Below are 20,394 nucleotides of genomic sequence, written 5' to 3' on the forward strand. Positions count from 1 at the left end.
TAAGGGAGAAATATATATATATATATATATATATATATATATATATATATTGTCATAATGTTTCGAACAGATTTGACCCACATGCAGAAAGCAATTCAGGAGACAGAGTTTTAACGGTAAGAAGTTTATTAATCAATAACCAAGATGACGCCGCAGATGGTCGCCTCGGCGTGTTGGTGCGCATTGTTTTGTTTTGTTTTTTGCTTTAAAACGGTCTTCTGTGATGGTACCCGGAGCTCTCTCACCAGAGAAGAACTCATGAACATCAGGGCTACTACACCAGAGGAGTTATTTCCCACTTTTCTGCCTACTGCTCTGGAATTTTTGGACATTCTGGTCAAAGGTTCCGCTCACCTTTGTTCACGCGGTGAAACGCCGGAAGAGAGGGAAACGGGCTGGGGTGCTGGTACGTCTTCGCCAGCGTGGACTACGAACACCGTTACCTGGAATATTTCTCTCTAACGTGCGCTCACTTCCCAACAAAATTGACGAACTACAACTGCTGTTGGGGAAAAACAGGGACTTTTATTCATCGGCAGTTTTGTGCTTCACGGAAACGTGGCGGTGTGGATTAATACCGGACTCTGCGCTGCAGCTGGCAGGATTCCAGCTCTACAGAGCGGGCAGAGACATGGAACTCTCCGGCAAAGCGAAAGGTGGAGGAATCTGTTTTTACCTCAACAGTGGTTGGTGCAACGACGTGACAGTGATTCAGCAGCACTGTTCTCCAGACCTGGAAGCCTTCATCATAAACTGTAAGCCTTTCTATTCCCCCCGTGAGTTCGCTTCGTTCATCCTGGTCGGTGTTTACATCCCGCCGCAAGCTAACGTGCAGGTCGCACAGCGCATGCTCGCCGACCAGATACTGAGTGTGGAGCGGACCAACCCGGACTCCTTAGTAATCGTCGTTGGTGACTTTAACAAAGGTAATCTGACCCACGAACTGCCCAAATATAAACAGTTTATAAAATGTCCGACCAGAGAGGACAACATTCTGGATCACTGTTACACTACCATCAGAGACGCTTATCACGCCGTCCCACGTGCTGCACTGGGCCAATCCGACCACATCATGGTCCACCTGATTCCTGCATACAGGCAGAAACTAAAGCTCTGCAAACCTGTTGTGAGGACGACAAGGAAGTGGAGCAGTGAGGCTGTGGAGAATCTCCAGGCGTGTTTAGGCTGTACAGACTGGGATGTGTTCAGGACTACTACCAACAGTCTGGACGAGTACACAGAGGCTGTGACTTCCTACATCAGCTTCTGTGACGACAGCTGTGTACCATCATGCACCAGGGTGAGTTACAACAACGACAAACCCTGGTTCACAGCTAAACTCAGAAGGTTAAGACTGGATAAGGAAGAGGCCTTCAGGAGTGGGGACAAAGACATATACAGAGAGGCAAAGTACAAGTTTGGCAAGGCAGTGAAAGAGGCCAAACGACTGTACTCTGAGAAGCTCCAAAACCAGTTCTCAGCCAACAACTCTGCGTCTGTCTGGAAAGGGCTCAAGCAAATCACCAACTACAAGCCGAAAGCCCCCCACTCCATCAACGACTGACGCCTCGCCAACGACCTGAACGAGTTCTACTGCCGCTTTGAAAGACAAAGGGACAGTCCTGCAACCATCCCCCACGACGCCCCCCAACAGCTGCAGCCACAATCCTCCACCCCCACCTCCCCAACCTCAAGAGGGGCCTTGGCACCTTCAACCCCCACCCTGAAGTTCCCCCCCACCAGCCCCCTACCCACGCCGTGGACGGCTCTTTCCATCCAGGAGAGGGACGTAAACAAACTCTTCAGGAGACAGAACCCCCGGAAAGCTGCTGGTCCGGATTCTGTCTCATCAGCCAGCCTGAAGCACTGCGCTGATCAGCTGTCTCCAGTCTTCACAGATATTTTTAACACCTCACTGGAGACATGTCATGTGCCAGCCTGCTTCAAGTCCTCCACCATCGTCCCTGTTCCCAAGAAGCCAAGGACCACAGGGCTTAATGACTTCAGACCCGTCGCCCTGACCTCTGTGGTGATGAAGTCCTTTGAGCGCCTTGTGCTCTCACACCTAAAAGACATCACCAACTCCCTCCTGGAACCCCTGCAGTTTGCCTACAGAGCCAACAGGTCTGTAGATGATGCAGTCAACCTAGCCCTTCACTTCATCCTCCGGCACCTGGACTCCACAGGAACCTATGCCAGGATCCTGTTTGTGGATTTCAGCTCTGCCTTCAACACCATCGTCCCAGTTCTGCTACCGGAGAAGCTCTCCCAGCTGAGTGTGCCCGACTCCACCTGCAGGTGGATCACTGACTTCTTGTCTGACAGGAAGCAGCGCGTGAGGCTGGGGAAGCTGCACCTCCAGTCACCAGTCTGTCAAGCTTCTGAAGTTTGCGGACGACACCACCCTGATCGGACTCATCTCTGATGGTGACGAGTCCGCGTACAGATGGGAGGTGGACCATCTGTTGGACTGGTGCAGCCAGAACAACCTTGAGCTCAACGCTCTAAAGACAGTGGAGATGGTTGTGGACCTCAGGCAGAACGCAGCCCCACCTGCCCCCATCACCCTCGGTGACTCCACAATTGACACTGTCAATTGTCAATTGATTCATCTGCGGGAAACAGAGGAGGTTGGTAACCTATGGATACCTCAAAGGGTGAGAGACCAGTAGCTGACGAGATTTGGGAATTGATAGCGTATTCCACCCAGGGGAGATAAATACACCAGTCCAAAGGTTCTGTAGCGGTCATGCATCTGAGTATAGACTCCATCTGTAGGTTCATGCGTTCGGTCTGACCATTAGATTGGGGGTGGTAACCAGACGTCAAAGAGGTTTTGGCTCCAAGCGCCAAACAAAACTGTTTCCAAACGCGAGATATGAATTGGGGACCACGATCTGACAGAATGTCCTGAGGTATGCTATGGAGGCGAAAAACATGCTGATCTAACAGCTGGGCCGTTTGGAAGGCAGATGGAAGTTTCTTTAAAGGAACAAGGTGGCAAGACTTAGAAAAACGGTCTACTATCATGAGAATGACCGTATTTCCCTTTGATATGGGTAACCCAGTTACAAAATCTAAAGCAATGTGAGACCAAGGGCGTTTGGGAGTGCTGAGAGGCTGGAGTAACCCATAAGAAGACTGGTTGCTCGATTTTTGCCTGGCACAGATTGAGCAAGCCTGCACATACTCTTTAACATCCCTGTGAAGGGATGGCCACCAAAATCGCCTGGAGATGAGTGAGATGGTTCTGCTAACCCCTGGGTGACCTGAGAATTTCGCTGTATGGAACCAACGGATTAAGCTAAACCTAACAGATGTGGGAACATAAATCCTGTTGGTAGGGCCAGTGCCTGGGTCTGGTTCGTTACATTGGGCTTGGTTTACCAGGTCCTCCACCTCCCAAACTACGGCTCCAAAAATCCAGTGGGATGGTAAGATGGGTTCTGCCTCTTTCTCGGTGGTGTCAGGTGAGTAAAGCCGGGAAAGAGCGTCTGGTTTGAGGTTCTTGGAGCCAGGTCTGTAAGAGATGGTGAGATCAAAACGAGAGAAAAGCAGTGACCAACGTGATTGGCGTGAGTTAAGTCTCTTGGCTAATTGCAAGTAAGCCAGATTCTTATGATCGGTCCATACTAAGATGGGGTGTTTTGCACCCTCTAGCCAATGTCTCCATTCTTCGAGAGCTAACTTGATTGCAAGTAGCTCTCTATCTCCCACATCGTAATTCTGCTCAGTGTTTGTTAGGCGACGAGAAAAGAAGGCACATGGGTGGAGTTTTCCATCAGAGGAAGAGTGCTGAGAAAGTACAGCTCCAACCCCTGTATCTGAGGCGTCAAGCTCCAAAATAACCTGTCTGGAGGAGTCGGGGTGAACCAGTATGGGAGCCTCAGAAAACCTCTCTTTTAAGGTCCGAAAAGCCTTATCCGCCTCGGGTGTCCAGGAAAATACTACTTTAGTGGAGGTTAATGCAGTGAGAGGGGCAGCAGTTAAGCTGAAGTTCTTGATGAACCTTCTATAAAAGTTTGCAAATCCATGACACCATTGTAACTGTTTGCGGGAGTCCGGGACTGGCCACTCCAGTACTGCCTTGATCTTCTCGGGGTCCGAGCGAACCTGTCCACCCTCCAGGATTTCAGCTTTCACAAACAGTCTATTTTCCAAAGGTCTCTGGAGGACTAGACGGATGTGAGGAATGTGTTCTTTAATGTCTTTAGAATAAATCAGGATGTCATCAAGATAGACAAAAACGTTAAAAAAGTCTCTAAGGACATCATTAATTAGTGACTGAAACACTGCGGGTGCATTACACAATCCAAAAGGCATAACCAAGTATTCAAAATTTCCCAACGGGGTCTTGAAGGCGATCTTCCATTCGTCCCCCTGGCAGATCCTAACTAAGTGATAGGCATTACGGAGATCTAACTTAGAAAAGATGGTAGAGCCATGAACTGGTTCAAAAGCTGAGGAAAGGAGTGGGAGAGGGTACTTATTTTTTACAGTAATTTGATTTAATCCCCTATAGTCGATGCATGGGCGGAGTCATGCTTCTTTCCTACAAAGAAAAACCCTGCTCTGAGTGGAGAAGAGGAGGGGCGAATTAACCCCGTTACCAGTGACTCATTAATGTAATCCTCCATAACCTTTCTCTCAGGTCCTGAGATATTATAAAGCCTACTGGAAAGCAGGGGGGCTCCTGGAAGCAAGTCTATGGCACAGTCATATGGTCGATGCGGAGGCAATGATAAAGCCTTAGATTTGCTAAACACTAACCTCAGATCATGGTACTCAGGAGGAACATTTGAGAGATCGGAAATCTCATTTACTGCAGGAGCTGAATCAGAGGGAAGTGAGGCGACTGCTGACTGTAGGCAAGAGGAATGACAGTTAGTGGACCAGGATTCAATTCGGTTTTCTGCCCAGTTAATGTGCGGATTGTGTTTTTTGAGCCAAGGAAAACCTAAAACAACGGAATTTAAGGCAATGGAAAACACACAAAAATAAATCTCCTCCCTATGATTTCCAGAAAGGATTAAGGTCAAAGGTTTTGTACGATGAGTGATTTGTGGTAAATTTTGTCCATCTAATGAGGACACTAACTGGGGTGCAGGAAGTGGTTCAGTCTCGATTTGTGCTTCATTAACTAACCTCTGCTCAATAAGGTTCTGATCACTACCAGAGTCAATAAGGGCAGATAGGTTCTGAAAAGGGCGGTGTGAAATTATTGTGGCAGGTAAGCAGAGTCTAGGGGTAAGTGGACGGTCCATCAGTCTCCCCTTACTTACTGACGGACGTGGCCTTTTGGTCCCGTGGGACGCATAGAGCAGTCAGCCAGGAGATGCTTAGATGAGCCACAGTAGAAACACTGATTAGTCTGGCGGCGTCTCAATCTTTCCTCTGGGGAAAGCCGAGTCCGTCCAATCTGCATGGGTTCTATTTCTGTAATGTGTGAAACTGAGGTGGGGCGAGACGTTTCAGTGATTTGGCTAGGAGGACGGATCCTAACGGTGCTCTGTTCAAGTCGGGACCTTTTCCTCTCTCTCATTCGGTTATCGAGTCTGACGGCTAAATTGATTAGCCCATTCAAAGTCCTGGGCTCGTCGATTAATGCTAACTCATCCTTTAACGGATCGCTTAAAGACTGGAAGAAGGCTGCTCTGAGTGCGCAGTCATTCCAACCAGAGGCTGCTGCGAGGGTGCGAAAATCAATGGAGAACTCTGCCACTGACTGGTTTCTCTGTCTAATCGACCATAATCTTCGTGCAGTGGCAGTTAATTCAGTCTCACAGGAAAAAACCTGTCAAACCTCCTCATCAAAGTCAGAGAATCTAGACAGTTAGAAAAACGCGCCTCCGCCAATCTCAGGGCTTTACCGGTGAGTAATCCCAGAAGATAAGAAATCTTTACTGAGTCAAAAGGAAAAGACTGTGGGGAGCGATTAAAGGCAAGAGTACGTTGGAGGAGGAAACCCTTACAATCACCTTTCTCCCAGGAGAATTTCTCTGGATTTGGAGAAATTACATCACGTAAGTGCGGAAGTTGCTGGGAGACAGGAGATGCCGCAGCGGCCTCTAAGGCAGGGGCGGTGAGGTTGCTTAGGGTGTGCTGAAACAAGGAGGTTAGTTGTTCGATCTGCTGATTGGTTTGTTTTTGCTGTTCAAAAAGAGAACGGAGGGAAGAGTCATGAGTTGTGATTTGATTATGTTGTTCTGAAAGAGTTCTCCTGAATGCTTCTGCTGGGTTGGGTTGGCCAGATTGTTCTGTCATAATGTTTCGAACAGATTTGATCCACATGCAGAAAGCAATTCAGGAGACAGAGTTTTAACGGTAAGAAGTTTATTAACAGTATGTTGAAATGTGCAGGAGACTGGAACCGGGACACCAACTGTAAAATAAACAGAACCTCAAGCAAGGGGAAACTCTGGACCTATATTCTCAAATGATATTTCTGCCTTAGTGATTTGAGGGAGAGATCCGCCAGAGGGGGGTGGAGAGACCAGGAGGTTGTTTACCCGTGGGACTGGAAACAGTGAACACTGGTGTGCCAGGATGATTGATGGTCCAAGAGTTTCTGTAGTTGGTGCAATGGAAGGAAGAGGGTGGACAGGGTTCACAGAGGGAGATCCATGGAACGAAGGAATCAGGAGACTGCCAGCTGGCTTGATCCAATGAGGAAACAGGAGGCTTGAGTCTTGGTTTATGGAGCTGGATAGCTTCTTCCCAGAAGACGGTAATCCAGGCAGGGTTCGATGCTGAAGGCAAAGTTCAGGTTCAGGTGACCTGCAAGGCAACAAATCCAAAATTACAAAAGAGCAAAGCAAGGTCAAGGCAAAGGTAATGTGGCTTGAGCTGTACCACAAAGGGCAACACTCTGGCAGTGAGTTGCTGGCAGCCTCCTCCTTAAATACTCCTCAGCAGATCATCAAGGAGATGGAGAACACCTGTCACCTCTCCTCCGGTTCAAACGCCATCTAGAGGCTAAGAACAGAAATAGCACCAAACAGTCAGACATGGCACAGATCCTGACATATATAAGGCTTATATATTCCTTTTTTATTGTTTAGAAACTCAACTAAAAACAAAAACTGTAGAAAGAGTGCGATAGATGATACAATAGCTTTTAGAACCACATGTGGAAGCAATGATTTGAATTAGTCAGCCTTTGTTTCCCAAAGGATGAGTTCTCCAACCTTATCAGTTTGTTACATCATTGAGGCTTTAAACCCAGATATACTTTGAGTGAATGGAGCTTCAGGGTTAAAATGAGAGAACAGGTTTGGGAGAAAAAAAATTGACTGCATAATGTGTCACACAGGAAAAAAAAAGCGGGCACCTCATTGGGCTTAGTTTACTAAAGTCTTAGCATTGCTTCAGGGTTTTAGGATTTTTTATTCAGTTATACCGACATATTTTTTAGACCTGTCACATAGCACTCTTTCTTTTTTCATCAGTCTTAGTCAATTAACAGAGAGAGGTTATTGTATGGTGTAGGGCAGAGGTCTGGGTCGGTCCCTCGGTTCTAATGTTTTTTTTATTCTTATCATGTATAACAGCGGTATAATTAGATGGGACTCGAGGTATTTTTTTCATTGCCTGCTCTAAACAGAACTTGAACTTGAGAAGAACAACACCACTTAAACATGGCTGACTGTAAGGGACCAGACTTAAACAAGGACAAAGGGTGTTCAAAGATTGAAAAAACTTCAATTTAATACTGTCAGAAATAATTAAAGGATCAAACGTCAATACAAAATAACTCAAATAATAAATAACATAGATTTGGGCCAACTCAACTGAGGTCAACTGAACAGTAACTAAACTCAAACAAAACAGACCAGCAGACAAAAAACAAAGGCTGCTTAAATAGGGATGGAATAACCTAAAGGAAGGAACAACAAATGAAAAAATTACAAACAAAATTAACTAAAACATAAATGACGCAAAATCATCTCTAATGTAGCACAAATAAGTGAATATTAAAGTGAAAAAAATAACTAACAAATTTAACAAGTTAAGTTCCTCTCCTCAGTCTTTTGGAGTAATAGTATGTTCCTGGCTTCCAGTTGGTCTGTGTTTTCTGAACCTCAAAGAAAAGAACAAGTGTAAGTAAACCGTTCAGACAAATATTAACTAAAGTGTGCACCCATTAGAAAATATATGTCTAAATAAAATAACTTGAACTTTCTTTTTGAACTTTCTTCTGTATAGTGTCATCTGGAACAAATAAATGTAAACTATGAAAAACAATACTAACACTTTGTGGTGGTGGTGGTAGAAACATCCACCACACTGACATCAAAGCTAAAGATGTGTTTTGTTTAAGGGGAGATGGACATTTCAGGCAAAGTGTAGTCCTAACCCAATTTCAGTCCTGGCTGTGGAGGTATTATTGGGAGCTCTTCCTTACAGCTTTACTCCCATTCATTCAGGTCCTAAACTCAAAATGCATGCATGTTAGGTTAATTGGTCTCTCTAAACAGTCTCCTTTACAGACCAGTCACTGTAAACCTGAGATATGGTTGTTTGTGGAGATCCCAGTAGATCAGCAGTTTGTGAAGTACTCAGACCAGTCCACTGACAACCATGCCATGTTCAGTGTCAGCTAAATCCCCAAGCAAGTCGTTTACACCATGTCTAGATGCCTAAATGCACCGAGTTGCTGCCATGTGTATGGCTGATTCATGTTTTTTGTGTTAAACACATTTTAGGTATGCCTAATAAAGAGTTGTCATTGACTCACTCAACTGAACCAAGGTTCTCTGGTTAAGCAGCTACAAAACAAGCCCTTAATGGCCTTGCCGCTCTTCCCATGCTGATTGAAAAAAAACTGCCTCTCTGCCTTCTGGGGTACTTGATATATTGTTACCCCAACACACACACACACATCCGTGTTTTACTATCTTTATGAGGACTTTTCGGTTACTTCCATTGACTTCCATTCATTTTCCTTGATTTTTAGTGCCTAACCCTGACCCTAACACTAACCCTAACCCTAACCAGTTAATACCTAACCCTAACCCTAACAATAACTCAATTCATACCCTAGTCCTAAACCTAACCCCTGTCCCAAGAACGGAATTTTAAAAAGTGAGGACCAGGAAAATGTCCTCACTTTGTCAAAATATCCTCACTTTGCGATAAAAATACGAAAAATGGTTCTCACTCAGCAACAAGTACAAGAACACACACACACACACACACACAAAATGCTTCGGATCAACAAAAAGTGAAGAAATCTGGTTTATGGAGGAGCTCACATTGTTCATGTTGGTCAAGTGCGTGTGATCAGCAAATATCTCAACACATTCAGTTTTTCGTAATCTTTCTGCTCCCAATGAATATGTTCTGTGCACCGCCATACAGCAGATTAAATAAGGATATGCTAAATGTAATTTTTAAGGCTAAAAATGTAATGTGTGTTCCACATAGTGACCCTGGTACCAAGTTAGAGTTATAAATGGGAGGTTTTAAAAGCCAGTAAGTTCAGACAGTGATTCAGCAGAATGGGTCTGACCTTGAGTTTTTGTTGTTGGCATGACTTTGGAGTATTTATAGGTCTTTTTCCTCCACTACTTACTTTTTTCTGCTAAAACACCAACAGTAAATTCATTGTTTCTGCATTTTGTCAGATTACAAGCACAGCTTCCATGTATTTTATAGCGATTTTGTGTGATAGACCAGCAGAAAGTAGTGAATAATTTAATAAAAGAAAGGATGCGTGGTTTTCAAAGTTTTTATCACAAAAAACCTGACTAGTGTGTGATCTTTTGTTGTGACTACATTCTTCCAAGAGCTTGACACTTCTAGAGACTGCTCAGTCAGATTAGTGCAAGAGCGTTCGTGAATGTCAGTTTTCAAGTCTTGCAACAGATTTTAAGCTGGATTTTGGTCTGGACGCTGATTGACTGATTCTAACATATGAATTTACTTGGGTATAAATCATTCCATAGCTCTTACTGTCTGGGTTATTTTTCTGCTTGGAAGATGTACCCCCAGCCCAGTCTCAAGTCTTTTGCAGCCTGGTTTTTGCTCAATCTATCTTCCTACATCTCAGGCCACCTTCTGTTCTTGCTAAAGAAAAGCAGGGATGTTGCGTTTGCTTTCACATCACAATTATGAGCTATGTGGTGTTTATCTCTCCCATAAAATCCTAATAAAACACAATGAAGTTTGTGGTTGTAACATATCAAAATGTGAAAAAAGATCAAGGGGCGTAAATACTTTTGCAATGCAAAAAAGCTCATGTACCAAAAGCTCGTGTTCCAAAAAAGCACATGTACACACTTTCAATATGAATCAAAATACGCTGGGTCATCTTGATGGCTTTTAAGTCTCCACTTGCACCAACTGATGAATAGATGGGTGGAAGCGGAGGATTAGACTCTGTCCCTTCTTCCCCTCAGTCCCCTCTTAATCGCTACAAATTAAAGGATGAAAAGCTTAGGGCCTCGACTGCTTTCGAGCAACATGTACAATATCAGCCTTCTTTCACAGAAGCGAAACCAAAGCAACAGAATAGGCAAAGCATGCCTTCTGCACCTGCTGCGGAGGACCCCTGATGTATCAGAAGCCAAAAAGTACAGTTTAATTATTAATTTTTTTAGTTACCACTTAGTATCTTCACTGTAGTGTTGATGGTTTAATTATTTGCTTGCTGTATTGTGTTTTTATGAAAGTGTTTCAGAGGGAGGATTGCAATGAAAGATGCATGAGACCTGTGGGTTGTAACGGTAATCTGATCTTTGTTTGAGTTCAGGGTAAACTTGGCAACTTTTATGCAGGGAAAATGTTGGCTTGTTGTTTCTAATAGCTCCCCTCATGCAAACCTGTCAAATAACTCCACATTTTCTGTTCAGGTAGATGTTTTCAGTTGCTTTGTGAGCCTCTTTTCTTCCTTTTTGCTGTGTTATAATCGACAGCTGCTAAGAGTTCACAAGTATTGAGATTGTCTCTCAAAAAACTGATTATGACTATCAGTCCTTGAATGGCTCAATGATGCATTCGTTCCCTTCTGTTTTTTCCACCAGGTGTTGTTTCATTGTCCCAGGCTCTGTGTTCAAGTGATGACTATTCCAACTCCCTGCTGCACCTGAACCTCAGCAAGAACCCTGGGGTTCTGTCTGGAGAGGATGCCACAGTAAGTGACTCTTGACGAGCTAAATAGGGAATCAGACTGGACTACGTCTGTTTAATGTTCCTTTGTCAAGAAAGGCAGCATAGGAACTTGCTGGTTGAAAAGGTCACCATAGTTTATGAAACTTCTCAAGCGTTGCTAGGTAATACTAAGAATCATTGTCGGCATCTCACTGTACCCCGAATATCTAATTTATTTCCCTATTTGACCATAGAATTCACACTTCTGTCATCCAGCCAATTCAATGTGTCTGCACAGTGTCTGCAGACTCTCATTCTGAAGCTCAGCTCTGCTTGAGCTGCTTCAGGTCCCATGGTTGCCTCCCTTGTTAGTTCTCTCTCTGTTTTTGAGACCTTTCTAAAGGTGTATCTGTACCACAAATAAGTTGATCTCCAATCAATCAATTTTCTGTGGTGTAGTTTAACTGTAACATTAAAAAAACATTCTGGATATGTTTCTATTCAGTTTAGAGGTCTCTAAAAATATGAATGTTGATGTAAGAGCTTTTCTTTTAAACAGCTGCCACATTAAAACCCCTCTGATTCAGTGTTGTACCTACAGTTGTCACGATACTTGGGTGTTAAGGTTTGGCTTTTATTTGTGATGGTCTTCTCACTATTTTCTTGTTGTTTATGTTCAATATTCTTGCCATATTCTATTTTTATATTCAAATTTCTCTGTGTTCATTAGTGTAAGTTAGTTCTTGCCTCATTAGTTCATATCTTTGTGTTTATTTTCTTAGTTTATTCCTGTGTTCTGTTCCCTGGGTATTGTAGTTTTTTCCCCTTAGGTTAGTATTTGTCTTTCTCCCTTTTTTCTGTTGCCTATTTCTTCCACATTGTTCTGCCTGTTGCTCTATCCATGCTCCATGTCCTGTTCTCAAATACTCTCTCTGTATATATATTTCACCACCTGGATTTAACTAATCAAATAGGTATGAGCCTCCCATTGGATAATTACTGCATGGGCAATTATTCAGCTGCCAACAAGTTATTTAACCACACCAAGCAATGAGTTGCTTGGTTCCATTTCTTAAACAACCATGTCGAAAGACACATCCAGTGGTTGTGAAAAAGATCTGGTCTGTCTGTTTCAGAAGGGTCAAATCATTGGCATGCATCAAGCAGAGAAAACATCTAAGGAGATTGCAGAAACTACCAAAATTAGGTTAAGAATTGTCCAACGCATTATTAAAAACTGGAAGGACAGTGGGGACCCTTCGCCTTCGAGGAAGAAATGTAGCCAGAAAAAAATCCTGAATGATCGTGATCATCCATCACTTCTACGTTTGCTGAAATCAAATCGAAGAAAAACAACAGTAGAAATCTGTGCCTTGTTTAATAGTGAAAGTAAGAGCATTTCCACACGCACAATGCGAAAGGAACTCAAGGGATTGGGACTGAACAGCTGTGTAGCCTTAAGAAAACCACTCAGTGAGGCTAACCGGGAAAAAAAGGCTTCAATTTGCTAGGGTACATACAGATTGGACTCTGGAGAAATGGAATTAGGTCATATGGTCTGATGAGTCCAGATTTACCCTGTTCCAGAGTGATGGGCGCGATGGGGTAAGAAGAGAAGCAGGTGAAGTGATGCACCCATCATGCCTTTTGCCTACTGTACAAGCCTGTGGTGGCAGTGCTATGATCTGGGGTTGCTGCAGTTGGTCCGGTCTGGGTTCAGCAACAGTATGTGTTCAAAGAATGAGGTCAGCTGACTACCTGAATATACTGTATGACCAGGTTATTCCATCAATGGATTTTTTCTTCCCTGATGGCACGGGCCTATTCCAAGATGACAATACCAGGACTCATCGGGCTCGAATTGTGAAAGAGTGGTTTAGGGAGCTTCAGACATCATTCTCACACATGGATTTGCCACCACAGAGTCCAGACCTTAACCCCACTGAGAATCTTTGGGATTTGCTGGAGCAGGCTTTGCACAGCGGTCAGACTCTACCATCATCAATGCAAGATATTGGTGAAAAATGCAACACTGGGTGTAAATAAATCTTGACATTACAGAACCTTATCGAAACAATGCCACAGCGAATGCGTGCCGTAATCAAAGCTGAAGGCGGTCTAATGAAATATTAGAGCGTGTGACATTTTTTTTTTGGCCAGGCAGGCTTTGCACACTTCGAGACGTTTTTGCCCATTCTTTGTTGCAGAATAGCTTAGCCTCAGGTAGACTGAGTGGGGAATTTCTGTGAGCATCAGTTTTCAAGTTTTGCCCCATAATCTTATTTGAATTTAGGTTATGGACTTTGATTGGGCCACTCTAAGACATGGATATATTTTCATCTAAACCAGTCCATTGTAGCTCTGGCCAAAGGTTTAGTGCCGTTGTTCTGCTGGAAGGTGATCCTACACCCTGGTGTAAATTATTTTGCAACATCTAAGATGTTTGTTTTCAGGATATTTCTGTGTTTAGCTCCACCCATTTTCCAATTAATGCTAGCCAGCTTCCCTGTCCATGCTAGAGAGGGCCATCCCTGCAGCATGATGCTGCCACCATATTTCATCTTGTTAATTATGTGTTTAGTGTGATGTGGGGTGTTTCTCTTTCCCCTCACAAAGTGTTTTGCATGTGGGCAAGAAAGTTCAATTTTGGTGTCCAATGAGAGCATCTTCTTCCAGCTATTTGCTGTGTCTCCTAAATGGCTTTTGGCTAAATGTAAACAGGGACACCTTAAGACCTTTGTTCAGCAATGGCTTCTTTCTTGCCACTCTTCCGTGGACACTGCATTTGTAGCGTAAAGGACTAATAGTTGTCCTTTGAAAAGATTCTCCCTCCCAAGCTGTTGCTCTTTGCAGCTCCTCCAGACTTACCAATAGCTTCTTAGCTACTTCTCTGATTAATGCTCTACTTCCATGGACTTCCAATTTAGGATGACTGTCATGTCTTGGTTGGTTTGCAGTTGCTGTTGCAGTTGCTGTTTTCAGATGATAGATTGAACTGTGCTCTGTGAGATGTTCAAAGGCTGGGATATCATTTTATAACCTAAACCTGCTTTAAACTTCTCCACAGCTTTCTGCCTGCCCTGTCTGCTGTGTTTCTTGGTCCTGATGGTACTATTGGTTCTCGAACAAACCTAGAGGCCTTCACAGAACAGATGGACTTAAACACATGTAGACTCTGTTTACTAATGTAGTCACTTCTAATGACATTTAGTTGCAGTGGATTGTATTTAAGGATCTAAGAGTAACCGGGACTGAATGCATGCCACACTTTATTCCAATTTAAAATGATGTAATTCTGTTATAAGCATAATCTTCAGTGTATTTTCTTGGAATTTTACGTGATAGATGAACACAAAGATGCACATCTCAATTGCCACACTGTACATAACAGTGTGGAAACACTTTGCTTTTCTTTTAAATTTTCCACATATCCATTGCCTGAATAACAAAGACAATTCATTTGTGTTTTTATGCAGAACCTTTACTTGTTCTTGGCCCAGCCCAATTGCCTGGTCCATTTGGACCTGTCAGGGACAGACTGCACCGTGGACTTGGTTTGTATTCTCTTCTTCTTTTACTGTCTCTGTCCACCTATAGCTGTCTGATTTAATCTTCAAAATTGGATTCAGGCCAAGACAAGGGAGCAGGCTACTGTCCTGAATGCGAATAGCCCATCATGCAAAACCTCAGCTGACTCGGTTATAGAGCTGTTCTGTGCACAGTGAAATCTCCAAGGAGGCACTGTAACAGTAATCTGTAGCCGCCTATGAATTATACAGACATCTGGTATGAAACTCATAGTGTTCTTTATATTGTCTTCATCTCTAAAGCGAAGAGACGAAGTTGTTGTTTTTGCGTCTAAGCTTACTATATGTGTGCCAACAGCATCTCACCCCGTTAGCAGATTGGCCAACAGCTGACAGGCTGTGAGGGTGTTCTGAGAAGAGTTCAGTAACTGGTTGTGAATGTGTCTACCTCCATGTGTCACTGCTGATAAGGCCTTTCAAATTGCATCACTGTAAAAGTACATGAAAAATAGGATCATAAAGCAGGAGTCGGTATGTTTTTGGTGTCTTCCTTATTTTTGAAGATATTGTGGGGTGGGAAAAATGTCTCAATGTCTGTTTAGGAGGTCACATTCATTGTTCATGCTTTCTTTGTTTTTGTTTTATGAGTCCTGTGTTAATGCTAATGGCACATAGCACAGGCGGATCTATTAAGGTTGGGTAATGAAGACAGATGTTTCTGGTTCTTTGCTTGCAGGGAGGTTCAATATCGGTGTCTGCTACAGATGTGTATAATCGGACATGTTTGCTGGTGTGGTGGTCATAAACCCAAGCAGCAGTGCTTTGAAAAATGTTTTGGCTTTTTTGTCACACTTAAATGTTTTAGATTTCAAACTAATTTTAATATCAGACGAAGATAACCTGAGTAAACACAAAAAAACATTTTAATATAGTAATTGAAAGTGAAAAAAACTTTCTGGCCCCAAAACAAAATTTCCCCTTTTGTTAAATCATAAACTAAATATGATTAATGACATTTTTTAGAAAGCTTGATATAGTTTCACTTTCAACTCCCAGGCCTGATTACTGCCAAACCTGCTGAACTAAGACCTCACTTAAATAGAACCTGACTCACAACATGAGGTAGGTTTTGGGATTCCAGCAAACCCTAGTGAAAACTGTTAAATGCTAACAGACATGACATGGAGCAGCCGAGGCCTACCAAAACTATTTCAATTGTGCATTTATGACTCATCCAGGAATTCTCAAAAGGACCCAGAACAACATTTAATGCTCTGCACTTCTCAGTTGCCTCAGTTAAGGTCGGTGTTCATGATAACAAAACCTAAGAAAGTAAAAAGAACCCAGTCTTGATGATCTCTAAGACTTTTGGATGAACATTTTGTGGACTAAAAAGGAAACGTTTCACTTTTTAAAAGGTATTTGTTTTTTTTTTTACTTCTGCCGTAAAACTAAAGCTGAGGACACACAATTCCCAGTGGACAAAAGCCTGCATTATCACAATATCTTGTGCCACAAGATGATCTTATAACCCTAGTACTCACCTAAAGTTGTCGAATCATAGCACTTAATAAAAAAAAAATTAACTAGGAACGTTGACAAGCAAGGCTGGATGAGGATCCATGATTACCTTTCCATTACAGAAAGAAGAGAGAAGGAGAAGGGAGGAAAACAAATCTCTAAAACTCACTGCATTTTACTCATTTTCACACCTCTTTACCAGGGTTGCTAATGCATGTGTACCGTGCTGGAAATACGAATATAGAAAATTCTTCTTGGGACAATTGGTTTGTATAAATAAATAAATAAATCAGAGAGAATTTCTTACATATACCAGACTGCAAACTCAATGGTAATGAGCCACGACTGAAGAACAGCTACATAGATACAGGCAAAATGAGGAATGAACTGCTTATTTTTTCCAAATGAGGCCACTATCATGGAATTCACACCAGATATCGGCAAAAAGAAATAGAAAGCCAAGAAACCAGCGGAAATATGAAAGCATTCCTGCTGCTATGTGAAAATCAGTATCAAGTGGTTTTATGTTAACAGATGGCCCATAAAAAGGTACCTTACTCCCAAAATGTTGCATAGAGTGGTATGACTGATGAAAGGAAAGATAGCTTTACAAACATTCTTACTGTTGCAAAGAGCCATAAGCTGGAATTGGAAAGAACTTGTCCACAAAAATCAGCAATGTCTCGGTGCCCCTCAGACAGTTTCTGACAGAGGAATCAAAATAATCTAAAGAGCTGCCATATATCTAAGGAACTCTCACAAAAGAGCTTCAGAAAGAGGTAGTAACAGCCTGTACAGTTTTTTAAGTAATGCACTCAGCCGCAAGGGCATCCTTGCACATTCACTGAGTAAGACTCCACCGCTGAAGAAAAAGCATACTGAAGCTTGCTTTCTACAGAAGAATTGAACAAGCCAGTGAATGTCATAAAGTGGTGGTTTCTTACAGGAGGACCAAAATACAAAAAGGAGCTTGGGACCCGCATGGTGAATTGAAACGTTTATTGATAACTGAACAGGTAACTTTGGAGAAAACAGGACACGGAGCATAGATGTTAAGGCAGGCATGGAACGGGCAGGTAAACAATAGAATGCAGTAGTAAACAATGAAACCAGAGACTTTAAATACAGAGTCAGGGTGGAGAAATGACAGATAAACCAGAAGAGCTAATCAGATGAAATGTGGAGCATCTGTAGCAGGAAGAATGCAGAACAACTGAAGAAGGGAGTCCAGGGCAGTAACAGAAATCTAACAAGAAATTAACTCTAGATTGATTAGAACACTAAAATACAATTTAATAAACTAGTAAGGAAAAGACCTGACATCAACAAGCATAAGAAAAATAACTATGAAAGGCCATAATCTGAAGAACAAATAAAACTGTAAGAATATATATATATATATATATATATATATATATATATATCCCTGGACATAATGTGTGGAAGAATGGGTCAAAATCACACCTGAGCAATGCATTTATATTAAGAAAGGCTTTTCCACAAAGTACTTAATAAATTTCTGCTACTGTGTTGAATACTAATTCCTTGTGTCATTCAAATTTGCTTAATAGTTATTGCATTTGTGGACTAATTTACTTCATTCTTTTGTACGTGTGGATTACTAGGGTTGTTGCTGACATCTGATATGAATGTTATGCCAGTTGCTCCATTAGAAATATTTAAACACCGCTATGCTCAAAACTTATTTTACCAACCGTATAAGTAACCTGGATAGCAACAAGTTGTCTTCTCACCTAAACAGGTTCTTGAGCTGTGACTTTTCTTTCTGATGGATTTTCTACTTTCACTTAAGGAAATAGTTCTAATGCTTTATCTGCTCCAAGGTTTCTAATTTCCTGTGGTTTGTTTGTTTTCTTCTCCTGCTGCACTTCACCTTCCTGAGCAGTTTAAACACCACATTAGAAGAAAAAAAATGTAAAGCAGGAATCTGCTACACAGAGAAATGGCCCACACTGAGAAACCAATCTTCATTTAATATGGAGCATACATTTTGTTTTTTGAATCTGTTCTGCTTTTGGGATAACTTCTCAAATTCACTTACAACTCAGAGGGCACAGTGTTCTCGCTGGGATGCACTCGTCCCGTCTTTCATTTTAATTTAGTCTATCCTTGAGCCGTCCCGTGGAGACTCTTTTTTTGATGTTAGGATGTTAAATTGAATTATTGAAAAGTTTCTGATTTGAATCTGCACAGATGTTGAGACGATGGTTGATTAGTCAAACTGTGTGATGGATCACGTTGTCAGGAAATAACTGAGCCGGTCCGATAGCTTAACCTCTCACTAAAGATGAGAGGCTCCGTTTTTCAAACGTTTGATGTGATCTTGAGTCCAACAAAACGCATTTGGGTTGTTTTATTGTAAGAGTAATTGGCTTCCAGTTCCTTTACTTTATCACTCTAAAGCTTTTTATTTAAAGCTGGCCAAACCCTCACAGGAGGAACGCTTGATTTAATATGCCCATTGATAGATGGAGAATAGCATTATGGTTTTACATTGATCATGCACTGTAGGCACAGAAAATGAATGTGGCTCAGCATACTTAATTTAAGGGTCTCTGAGGACATCTCCCCTTTTTCATGTAAAACTTAACATTTGATGAATACATACGATAACACATTGAAAAACAGTAGTTAATAAAGTTTTTCCTGGTATGGGCTCGACTTTGATTCAGTGCTATACAATTACACTTCTTATTGCCCATTTGGTCCCTCTGGCGGGAATTATTATAGCTATCTGACAGATGAGCACTTTCCATACGCACATTGTCTGATCGGTAGGAACACTGGATGCTGGAGCTGGGCGGCATTAACCTTTTAATGGATAAGAATATGAAAATACTTTGGGAAAATAAGTTAAATCTCCAACAGTGTGTCCTTAATTTAAATAGCTGTTAATTCTTTTAATCAATCTGAATGAGTAGTGTTTTAACACTGTGTGGAACAATTAAACCTGAGACCCAATTCAACTGACTGATTTAATCTTTTTTTTTAAGCAATATTGCTTTAAAACACTGAGAATGAACAAAATTAAGTGATTCCTGGATTGTAGCCTAAAAGTATAGCTCAGACTTTTTGAAGTAGTGTGGTGTTATGAGGAGTAATTATCTTACCTGCGATGTAGAGCTGCACAATATATCAAATAACAATCTTAATCGCATTATTACTGTGTGGGATACCGAACCTGCAAAGGACCGCTTGGATGCAATATGTGGTTGCATATTATATTTCAAGTGTCAGGCATTCACGTTCTACCACGGGTTGCGCTAGACTTTCTCGTCTGTAATTTTGACTGTCAGTGTCAAAAGAATCCTGTCATATTCTATTTGTACCCGTGACTTTATTTTTTTAAATAATTAAACATTCAACAGCATTTTTTTCCATTCATTTGAATTAATATTCAGTCAGAACAAGCTGAACCGAGAATCCACATCAACCGAATGAATACATTCAGCTTTTTCTCCACTGACTGTGGTTCCAGTAACTATGTATAAACAATGAAATTAAATGATTGCATTTAAATATGAACAGATCACCTGCTGTGGCCTGAGCTCACAGTTTTTACAACAACCTCCTGTTCCGTAGGGACCTTAACTGCAGACCCGCTTGTGCGTAATCAAATGTTTCACGTGGTATTACTGCAAAGGCTTTTGTCATGAAGTTTGGAATTTTGCCTCGAACAGACAACTTCTTGTGGCAGTCTTGATATTGTTCTGGAGACTGGAATTACAAGCGCCACTTCAGCGGGAGGAAACGGCTAAATAATATGCTAACTCGCCACCAAGTGGTCAGGCTTGTGTATTGCAATCTGTCAACATGACAGATGGCCTTCAGATTTTTCCGTCACCGTTTAGGAAAATGGTCAAAAACTGAAAATATTTAGTCAATGCCACCACTCTTCACTGTGAGTTGGATGAACTTTTCACTGCCCTTAATGCCCTGATGTATTGCTTTTACAGCTTAGATGCTAAAACTCACAGTGAGAATATTGTGTAAGATTAAAGAAATCAAGCTTTACTGCAATCAGTTTTCCAATTTTCAGCAATAGTATCACAAGAAATATTTCCTGATATTCTGCAACCTCATTGCAGTGGATATTTCCCTAAGTGTCTTCTAGTTCAATTAAACTGATAACAGATTAGCAGCTAACAACTTGTCAGAGTGGAGCAGACAAATCAGGCATCTGCCATATGGAAGCAAATCGTTACCATATTTCATATGAAAAAGCATTTTCAGA

The 20,394-nt window shown here is 42.0% G+C and overlaps 1 protein-coding gene across 5 annotated transcripts in view; it reads left to right on the top strand.

The window, feature by feature from the left end:
- The window catches only part of carmil3 (capping protein regulator and myosin 1 linker 3), a 150,951-nt gene that overhangs the window by 56,204 nt on the left and 74,353 nt on the right, over positions 1-20,394 (top strand). For all 5 annotated transcript variants that reach the window (XM_047368548.1, XM_047368545.1, XM_047368546.1 and 2 more), the window contains exons 13-14: positions 11,025-11,134; positions 14,568-14,645. In XM_047368548.1, the coding sequence (XP_047224504.1) occupies positions 11,025-11,134; positions 14,568-14,645 (188 nt within the window). The remainder of the gene's footprint in view (positions 1-11,024; positions 11,135-14,567; positions 14,646-20,394) is intronic.

This window comes from Girardinichthys multiradiatus, chromosome 6 (assembly GCF_021462225.1).
Source record: "Girardinichthys multiradiatus isolate DD_20200921_A chromosome 6, DD_fGirMul_XY1, whole genome shotgun sequence".
Classification (NCBI taxonomy): domain Eukaryota; kingdom Metazoa; phylum Chordata; class Actinopteri; order Cyprinodontiformes; family Goodeidae; genus Girardinichthys; species Girardinichthys multiradiatus.